Below are 10,756 nucleotides of genomic sequence, written 5' to 3'. Positions count from 1 at the left end.
GTACTTGATTGTGAGATATTGATAAAGAGGATAAGAGAAATAAAGGCAAAGACTTTGAGTAAGGCATTATGGATCGCTTCGATTAATACTCCCAGGGAAGAAGAAACAAGTACGTTTTATAGGAAAGTGGCCGTAAGTTTGAACGCCAAGGGCTGAAAAAAATTTCAAATGCTTAACTCCTCATATTTATATTCAATCGTAGCTGGAGGATTCATACCAACTAGAAAAAAAAGTCACAAGATCTACAACTACATTCCCCCTTGTGGATACACACAAACTCGAATGCACTATAAGCTGCACTGTTCTCTAGCCTGTTGTGTTAACACACATGTTAGAAGAAGTTTGTGAAATATTTCGATGATGAGACTGCATTTAATGTGTTTGTTCTCCACTACTTATTCAATTGATTCTAGGCATTTCAGTTATATGCCACATAGGACAACATCCTGGAGGCCAACCAACTTCACTTAAGATTTTCCCTAACATCTTCACTGTCTGACAAAACCTTGGAGGCAATTGTTCTGGGCTGACAAAATGTTCAAAATTTCTTTGGGCCAATTCATCTCAAATTCATTCCATTTGACCCTAGGTATAAAATCAGTTAATGTAAAGTACGAGGTACTTTATCTGATCTTCACTTTTCACCATATTCATCTTGAATCTTGAACTGAATTAGGTGTTAGAGTGCTAACCATGCAGGTCAGTCTACACCACTTTTTCACCATATATGTATTAAATAATTTCAAAATATATTTATAAAAAAACTTAAATAAAATTATTAATTTTTTTTGTAAAAAATAGTCATCATTGACAAACTATTTTTTTAATCTTAATCATCATTGTCATCTTTACAAAAGTGAAAATGAACCAACAAGATCTTAAAAAAAAATAAAGCTCATGGACAAAACAATTAAATTTTAAAATAGGAAGACAAAAAAATTAAAAACTCTTAAATAAAGACATAAAAATGCATTTAAGCCAAAATTGTATAAAGCATTCTTGTGATTTTAGACATTCCACTCCAACATTTTTCTCTCATTCCCTCGCCTTCTTCTCTATCTCTCTTAATTTTATTCTTTTTTTTTATAATATTTAACTTTTTAGTGATGAGTTTGAGTGAAATTAAGAGAGAGATGGAGAGTTAGGAGAGAAAAATGAAGTCAAGAATCCAACTCTGGTTTTAGGCACTAAACTAAATTGACAAAATCTACTTAAAAAAAATCAAATGCTTATTCCTTCTAAGAAATAACAGGGGTGTAAACAGCAAACCGAAACGACGAATGACAAATTGTCTAGCGGTTGAGGGTTTGGGGGTTATTTGGTAAAATCATAGGAGAGAGATATTTCTTCGTTTTCCGTAAAACCCAAAACCCTACTTCTGCTTCTTACTGTGATTCATATTATCCCCCATTTCCTCGCTTCTTTCTTCTTCAACTCACACTCTCGTTTCTGAACTGATTCTACAGAACAATTCGAAACCATGGTAGATTTCTCATTTCTTTCGTCTTCCCCAATCACTCACGTCTCTTTTCTCTGTACTCTTTCAATTCTTCCGCTTCTAACAACCGCCACTTCACTCAACTATCACCATAGCCGAATTCACAAGAATCTCGATGCTAAATCACCATATCACTTCAATTCTATTCGCGCAGTTCCATTTCCGATTATTCATTTCAGTGTCTACTATGAACTCTACTGAATTTTATGATTCTCGTTATTTACTATATTTTTTTTTTGATGCAGATGAGAGGCACATAGTGCTGTGAGGTTAGAGATGAGAGGCAAGGGACCAATTGTGCCACCGTGTGGAAAATTACACAGAATAGATAAAGTTGATGCTCCTCCTTCTTCTTCTTCAAGATATGACATGGTGGTTGACGGAGACGGTAAGAAGAAGCGGAAATGTAAATATCTTCCAGAATCGTTAACAACAGGTCACATTGTGAACAGCATGTTGCTGAGTGATGGTCCTCTTCTTGGACGGGAATTTGATTCTCTTCCTTCAGGTGCGTTTCTCTCTCTTATAACTCTTAATACGAAAATTAGAACTATTATGATTATGATATTTGTTGGTAATTTTTGGTATGAATTAAGTGGGACTGTTTTTGGTGGTGGTTAGTGGTTAGTGGTGAGTGGAGAGTGGAGATCGGAGGTGGATACTGTGAATATTTTGTTTTATTTTATTAAAATTAATTAGTCAAATTGTATACATGAATACTAGTACATTATTACTATACATGTAATGAGATAGGGTTTGAGTTTAAATTTTTTTGAAAAAACCTATATGCTAAATTTTGAACTGCGGTATTTAGTTTGTAGTATTGAATTAATTAGTTAATTTTAATTTGTATAGTTTGTACTTGACCTTACTTGGGGTTTAGAAAACCTATGCAAAGTGCAAACAACTCATCCAGTCTCAACCTGACTCACCCCCACTGTTATTCTCTATGAAGCACAGTTACCAGAAACACAACCGACCCTGACATATCGACACTGGTAATAATTTGAAAAATGAATAAATTAAACGTAATCACAAGTGTCGGTGTTGGTTTCGGACACCGACACCGACACTCACACCTTTTCTCAAAGGTGTCGGTGCTATATTCTTGTTTTCCAAACAACACATAGCCTATAAAAAGTCAATTATGAAATTTGTGTGGATTCCTAAAACATGGGAGCATTATCTTAATTTCCATGTGATTTTTTTTACAAAATCATATTATGTATTGTTTTACTCATTTACAGTTTAAATAGAGTAGAATAACAATAATGTAGGAAACTATCTTTGTTAGAACATTTCGGTGTAGATGGACTGTATCTCTTATCCAAATTTTGCATTAGATGAACTACTGTCTATTTCACAAGGAACTTCATCCTCTTTTTAGAATGATTTTATTACTCATTAGTCCTGTATTGTACGTATGCATAGTGTTTATAGAAACAAATATGGAACTAGGCTTTACAAATATGAAAAATCATCTAACTTTTTGAAAATTGTACGGTGAAAGTGGAATTTTTGTTTCATTTCCTTTCCTTCCAATATACTCTTTGTACTGTACTTTCTTTTTACTACTCTTCTTAGTATACCTTTAATTTTCTTTTGCCGCTCTCTGTTTTAATATTTATAACTATTCTTATTTTGTCAATTTTGTCTTTGATTAGGACCCAAAAATTACACCCATGCTTTTCAACAGGACCATGAGTCTGTAAAAAGGAGGAAGGTAACTTTAGTTATCCCAAGAATGATTTTTATGTTTCCTTTTGCAATCCATTTAATTTGTATCAGCCCTTCTTTTTCCAGGCTTCCAATAGTGCACTTCAAAATCTCCCTAATTGTAATATGAAAGCACCTGTGAAGAAACATGGTATGGGCAAAGGTCTGATGACAGTTTGGAGGGCAACAAATCATGATACCATAGACCTTCCAGTCGGTTTTGATTTTTCTCACCGGGAAACACCAATATCAATCAACAGGTCTCGGAAAGCAGTAACTGTGAATGTAAGTTATCCAAACCTGCGATACTGTGGTCCCTCTGTTTCATCCTATATTACATTTATGAGTGTATAAATTTTGTTTGATAATAGTAGATCCTGATGCTTCCCCCCTGAACAGGGAAAGCCAAGAAATAAATTGCCTAATAGGAAACCTACATTCCAGGAGAAGAGGAAACATTTTATGCAAACAAGAGAGGTAATTAAAAAGTTAAATGTGCATTTTTCCTGTAACATTGAATGGTTTAGCAAGTCTACAACTATTTCCTATCCGGCAGGGTGAATCAAACGAATATGTGACTCAAAACCAGCCACCCATAGAAAATTGTGAACTTGCTTTAGACAGCTCAATATCTGAGGAGGGAGTTGATCAAATTTCAACGTTAATTGATGATGAAGAGTTAGAGCGGAGAGAGTTGCAAGAAGGAACCAATCTGCTTGTTTGTTCAAATGAACTTGCTGCCTATGGAATGCTCGGCGGCTCACTTTGTCCAGGTAATTATGGAGAGAACAGGTATTTCCTAGTATTATGTGTTATGTTCTAATGGTTGTTGGAATGTTCTGACTATTCTAGTTACTGATTGCTTGCGGCTCTGATAGATGTGCTAGTCAAGTTCCCCCCTGGTGCTGTCAAGATGAAGAAACCTATACATTTGCAACCTTGGGACTCATCTCCAGAACTGGTGAAGAAATTGTTTAAGGTGCTTATTATCAATCAGTTGTGACTTAAAAGATCTGAGTTTTGAATGCATGTATCTTTGTTAGAATTGAAACATAGAATGATTATAATAGTTACAGTATAATGGAAATTCTTCCCAATTCTAGCTTATTGTGGGATAAACTCTTGTAGTTTTTTTTTTGATAATTTGACTTGTATGGACTACTTACTACCTGTGGTTGGATTTTATTATTTATCCTGTAGGATTTGTTTCTTATAAGACAGTAAGTTCTTTCTTAGGCTAGCCTGCTTTATCACTGCCATGCTTTACTTTTCTTAGATTAGCATGCTTTATCCAAGCTTTACTTTACTGAAGTTTCTGTCTTGCATCCTTTTATATTCTCTTGAAACATTTTTCAATAGGAAAATACTTAAATTTGACATAGATAACTCTATTTTGGCAGGTGTTCCATTTCATATATACATATGCTGTAGTTGTTGATGTTTGTCCCTTCACTCTTGATGAGTTTGTTCAGGCATTTCATGATAAGGTAGGTTTACGCCTTGGAAGCATAGTTTCTTATTTAGCTCTTACTAGAGTCATATCAAATTGTAAATAACATCCCAAATGCCTCTCACCCTACTGGTTACTGCCCGGGCCTTTCAGGACTCAATGTTACTTGGAAAGATTCACGTGGCCCTTCTCACACTGCTTCTATCTGACATTGAAGTAGAGCTTTCTAATGGGTTTTGTCCTCATTTAAATAAGTCATGCAACTTTCTTGCGTTGCTTCACTCAGTGAGTTTCCTCGCCTCATTAGCAGAGATTTAGATTTTGCGTTTTTGTCTACAACTTTTATACAAAATGATTAACTATCTAACATTGTGTATTTAAAAGGTTGAAAGTCAAGAATATTCCCTCAATGTTTGGAAAAGATCACTAAATCCTCTTACTTGGATTGAAATACTCCGCCAAGTGCTGGTAGCGGCTGGATTCGGTTCCAAGCAAGGTGCCTTACGAAGAGGAGTCCTTGGCAAGGTACTTCAAACAAGTCCATTTTATATATGTCTAGAGTTGAATATGTTTCTCTTACAAAAAAAAAGAGTTGAACATGTTTATATACTTTTTTGTTGTTAGCTGTATTTACATAAGATCGAACACTCTAGAGGCTTATTATCATTAGGAGAAAAATTAGGTACAAATCCTTAGGTGTGATTTATACTATTTTCCAATGAAAATATGACAAGTGTATTTAAATGTCGTTTACGGAGGTGAAGGTAAACCACTATGGAAAATATGACATGTAAGAGGAAATTATACACTTGTCATATTTACATTGGAAAATAGTATAAACCACACCTAAGGAATTGTATCCAAGTTTTCTCATTATTATTGTTGTTGTTGTTGTTGTTGTTATTATTATTATTACTTTTTTGCAAAAGCTTCCTGATGTCACGTTCTCGGTGAAACAACACATCTATTGTCTTGTCTGTAATGTACTTCTACAGATTTCTTTTGTGAAAGTATTATTTTGTACCTTATATTTCATGTTACTGAAAAGCTATATGTAATATATGCCTAGTCATCAAAAAATTTGATTCCAATCTGCAATATTCAGAACATTTGTCTCCCTGCTGTCCATATTTTTCCCTTTCAAAGAAGCGAGATATGTCTCTTTAGTTTAGAAGAAAGTTTAATTTTCTCAGAAGCATTCTCTTCTATGATTTACTATCTCTCCATAATAGTAATTTCAATAACCTCTTCCATGATGCGGTCAAGTTCAACAGATTCTGATCTTGAACTACAAAACAGTTGACAAAAAGTTGTAAAGCATTTTACTTAATTTTTTATATTGCAATATAACCAGCTCAATTATTTATATCACTGGTTTCTTTACCATTTCATATATGCGCCTTTCAACATTCTCAATGATGTTCTAATACATGGACAGTGTTCAAAGCTCCTCATCATCAATGAAACATTCGTTATCGCTTGTTTAATAAAACTGTTAATAATGTGTGTTTTGGTGGTCTGCTGTATGTGAGCTAGTCTGAATAGGAGATAAGAAAAGCTGTCACATATCTATACATTAAATATTTGCAGCCATCTATTCTAACATGGTTAGTTTGTGGGAATGAGAATGAGCAGTCTCCATTTTCTACTAGTGTGCGGAATTTTATCTTAAATGTCTAAAGATACTAGTAAGCGTTGTCTATTGTTTGTTTTCTTATGTTTCCACTTTCAAATTCAATTGGCTTTGGATTTTGAGGCATATTCGTGTTTTTTTAATTTAAAATAGGAACTGGATATTCTTGTAAACTATGGCCTATGCCCTGGCACCTTGAAGTGTGAGCTGTTTAAAATCTTGTCAGAACAAGGCAAAAATGGATGCAAAATTTCTGAGCTGACGAAGTCAATGCAGGTAACTAACTATTTTGTTTGGACATTACTATTTGTCTTTATATTGATGAATTAAAAATTATTTTGTATCTATGTAGATTGCGGAATTAAACCTTGGCAGCACAACGGAGGAACTCGAGTCTTTAATATATTCCACACTTTCAAGTGATATTACTTTATTTGAAAAAATTTCATCGTCTGCATATCGATTGCGTATGAGCACTGTTACAAAGGACACCGATGATTGTCAATCAGATGCAGAAGACTCTGGGAGTGTTGATGACGAGCTTAATGAATCTGACACATGTAGCAGCGGAGATGATTTTGAAATCGATACAATAAACCCTAATAAAAGAAATTTTAAGCATGATAACAGTCGTAAAGTTGAACATAATAGGCTGAAAGTTTACACTGAAATTGATGAGAGCCACGCAGGAGAAGTGTGGATGTTAGGACTGATGGATAGTGAGTACTCAGATTTGAAAATTGAAGAAAAATTGAATGCATTGGCAGCGTTGACAGGTCTTCTTTCATCTGGATCCAGCATCAGGGTGAAGGTAAACCACTAACAATTTGCAAAGCTATGTCTTGGGCTTGAATTATCTCCCTTCCCAACTCCTAAACGCTACATAACCGAAGAAGTTTTGTGAACTTCTCTTAACCTATTAAGTTCTGAATAACTTTTTTTTACAGGATCCAGTAAATGTTAAAGCTGATTGTAGTTCTAGTGTCCAATTACGTGGTTCTGGAGCAAAAATTAAGAGATCACTAGTAAAGAAGCCCAGTTCATTATTGAACCCAATTGAACAAATACAATGTATTAAAAAGGTGCACATGTGTTCTCACCCCGCTTCAGTAGATTCCTCATTGTTAGCCTCAAAATTCCATATTCAGGAGGCATCCTTTGAGAAAAGAAAAGATTCAGCTAATTCACACCCCATACAATCAGTGTTTCTGGGATCTGACCGTAGATACAATAGATACTGGCTTTTCTTGGGCCCTTGTAATGCCGGTGATCCTGGACACAGGAGGGTTTATTTTGAGTCCTCTGAAGATGGTCACTGGGAGGTGATCGATACAGAAGAGGTGATTTTCTTAGGTTTCCTTATAAGCGTAGATTAAAATTTTTTTCTGGCTTATTATATATATTTCTGGTCACTTACATGTGAAACATGGAACAATAAACAATTAAACATACACATATTTATAGGTCTAGTGTTATTGTTGTATCACTTGTTCTTTTAGTTCTGATAAGTCGTTGAATATGGTTAACCTGTGTGCAGGCATTGTGTGCCTTGTTGTCAGTTCTGGATGATAGAGGGAAACGTGAGTCTCTTCTTATTGAATCTTTGGAGAGACGACAAGCATCTTTATGTAGATCTATGTGCAGGGTCAAGGTTAACGATATTGGAATGGGGTGTATGTCACATTCTGATCAGTCTGAGCTGGATAGGGTTACAGAAGACAGCTGTTCTCCAGTATCTGATGTAGACAATCTGAATTTGACTGAGACTGCTAGAGACTCTTTGCCGTCACCTGGTGCTGTGGTAATTGAAGCTGGGAAGAAAGCAGAGGAACAACTACAAAAGTGGATTCGTGTTCAAGAATTTGATTCTTGGATTTGGAATTCCTTTTATTTAGATCTCAACGTTGTAAAATACGGCAAAAGGTCTTATCTTGACTCTCTCGCGAGATGTAGGAGATGCCATGACCTATACTGGAGAGATGAGAGACATTGTAAAATATGCCATATGACATTTGAGCTTGATTTTGACCTTGAAGAAAAATACGCAATCCACATAGCAATGTGCAGGGAGAAAGAAAACAGCAGTACATTTCCAAATCATAAAGTCTTGTCATCACAGATTCAATCGTTGAAAGCTGCAATTTATGCAATTGAGGTGCGTTGCTATTCATCTGCATCAATTTTCATCATTTACTCATGCTAGCAGCATTGATTTCTTATTTTGTAATATACAAGATCAATTCAATTTAGGGTAGAAAGAAGGTCTGCAAGCGTCTTATCCAACAAGAAAGAATACTATGCTTAAATTGATAGTTGTTTGTACTTTGTATGGGAAAATTGATACTTAATTCTTCTTGCAACCTGGTTTTATTTGTCCAGGGTAGTCTGTCCTATTTTGAAAAATATGACAGATAGTTTGTTACTTGTATAGTTATGTTCTGATGCAAGATAAGCATGATACTGCATTGGTGGCTAACTTGTTACCCTGTGTCGCTGTCTTTTGATCTGCTTTCCCAATTTATTTAGATTATATATTGAAAAGTGTAGTGGTGTACATTTGTTTTTAAGCATGCTCCTACACTCTGCAGTCTGTTATGCCTGAAGAAGCACTTGTTGGTCTTTTGATCTGCTTTCCCAATTTATTTAGATTATATATTGAAAAGTGTAGTGGTGTACATTTGTTTTTAAGCATGACCCTACACTGTGCAGTCTGTTATGCCTGAAGACGCACTTGTTGGTGCTTGGAGGAAGTCTGCTCATAATCTATGGATCAAGAGGCTTAGACGCACCTCGACTTTAGTGGAGCTTTTGCAGGTTTATTATTTAACTAAATGTTTGTTCGAATTCCCTATAGCATCTGATTTTATTTTTTTGCTTAGGACTTCATCTATTTTCTGTTGAATTTGTTATTTTTTATAGGTTCTTGCTGATTTTGTTGGTGCCATCAATAAGGGCTGGTTATTTCAGTGCAAATTTCCAGACGGTGTAATTGAAGAAACTGTTACATCTTTTGCATCAATGCCCCATACTTCATCTGCTCTTGCCCTGTGGTTGGTGAAGTTAGATGCCATTATTGATCCTTACCTGGACAGAGTTCAAACTCAGAAGAAACAGGGAATTGGTAAGAGCTAAAGGCTTTCTATATTATAAAAAATCACGAGTCTTGTCTCATGAGATATTCTCATACAGGGTGTTATATTAGGTTTTTTTTTTGCTGCAGCCATCTACTTGAAAATTAAGGATAAATGCCCTGTGATCTTCTGATTACTGTTTTATGGTTCTCTGCCTCTACCCTTCTTCCTTTTTCTCGTTCTGTAGATATTGATGTCTGCTCTGTTTGTGAATTGTGACAAGTCAAACTATAAAAGATGAAACCTCCTCTTGTAGAACACAGCAGCAAAATGGGACTTCCCATATTCACCAAAAACCTTTATTCATAAGAATTCTACAAAATTCCAAGGATTTTTTTGTTTTGTTTTATAACTAGGAATAGGATTAAATTGATAGGGCTCAAATTTGGTAGTATACCAAATAAATTGTGTTGTTAGAAGGAATATGTCGTCAATAGAGTGATGATAAAGAATTTCAGTTATGTTATTTTTTATCGCAGATATTTAAATTTTACTGAAAAATGCTGGTATCTTTTTTCAGGTAAGCGTGGTTCTTGGTGATAGGGGTCTAGTTACATTTATACAAGTTAAAATACATTGGTGTTATTGGAATCACAGTGTGAAGGAACCACCTGTTCCACTCCTTGACGCCCCAATTGTTTAATCTTGATCAGAGATGTGTTTTGGTTCTCTGTATTTTTAATGTCCACAATTTGATAAAGGCAAAAATGTGCTCGACTAGGCATAGTATATTTTTTAAAACTTTGGTTTCCCTTTATTCCTGTATATAGGCAATCGTGTTGATCCAATCCAATGTACAGTTAGGTTTAGAACAATACCGGGTAAGTTGAGTTTTTGCTGCGTAACCCCACTTTGTTTGTACACAAGGCCACTTGTGGTTCTTTATGGTTGTTTGTGGTCTTCTCATTTGAGAAATCAATTTTGCCTTCGTATCTTGCAGAATAATGTAGCAATGATCGAATAACAATTTGTATCGACTATTATTGGGTTTCAGGGCATTTATTAAAGAAAAATAACAGCGGTGTTTGCTTTAAAAAGACCTTACAGGAGCATGGTTTTATCCTTTTTCGTTCTATTGGAATGTGTTGTTTGTTTAGAATGTGTCACACACCATTGGGTTGATTCTCGGATAATTTAACTTCCAGGTGGGAAAGTTAGATTGACTCGAGCTCATTTTCCACCTCTTGGTAAATCGGATGTTGGGAATTTTTAAAGAAAATAGAACCCAAGAAAGGGTGAGATGACACAAGCACAACCCAAAAATTCTTTAACCTTCGTTACCCTGGTCAGATGAAGAAGTGCTTTTGAACCGAGAGAAAGAGAAAAAG

General features: G+C 35.1%; 1 protein-coding gene across 1 annotated transcript; it reads left to right on the top strand.

Moving 5' to 3' along the window:
- Positions 1-1,314: 1,314 nt before the first annotated feature.
- On the top strand, positions 1,315-10,467 carry LOC127108452 (homeobox-DDT domain protein RLT3). The gene is made up of 17 exons (XM_051045920.1): positions 1,315-1,483; positions 1,744-2,006; positions 3,163-3,221; positions 3,302-3,499; positions 3,614-3,691; positions 3,771-3,987; positions 4,093-4,193; positions 4,615-4,701; positions 4,818-4,949; positions 5,049-5,189; positions 6,451-6,573; positions 6,650-7,108; positions 7,245-7,637; positions 7,835-8,452; positions 9,007-9,111; positions 9,217-9,418; positions 9,949-10,467. Exons 2-17 carry the CDS (start codon positions 1,775-1,777, stop codon positions 9,966-9,968), a joined length of 3,165 nt encoding a protein of 1,054 aa, XP_050901877.1. The 5' UTR covers positions 1,315-1,483; positions 1,744-1,774; the 3' UTR covers positions 9,969-10,467.
- The last annotated feature ends 289 nt before the right edge of the window (positions 10,468-10,756 follow it).

This window comes from Lathyrus oleraceus, chromosome 7 (assembly GCF_024323335.1).
Source record: "Lathyrus oleraceus cultivar Zhongwan6 chromosome 7, CAAS_Psat_ZW6_1.0, whole genome shotgun sequence".
NCBI classification, from domain to species: Eukaryota; Viridiplantae; Streptophyta; class Magnoliopsida; order Fabales; family Fabaceae; genus Lathyrus; species Lathyrus oleraceus.
This window is presented reverse-complemented; position numbering and strand designations above follow the sequence as displayed.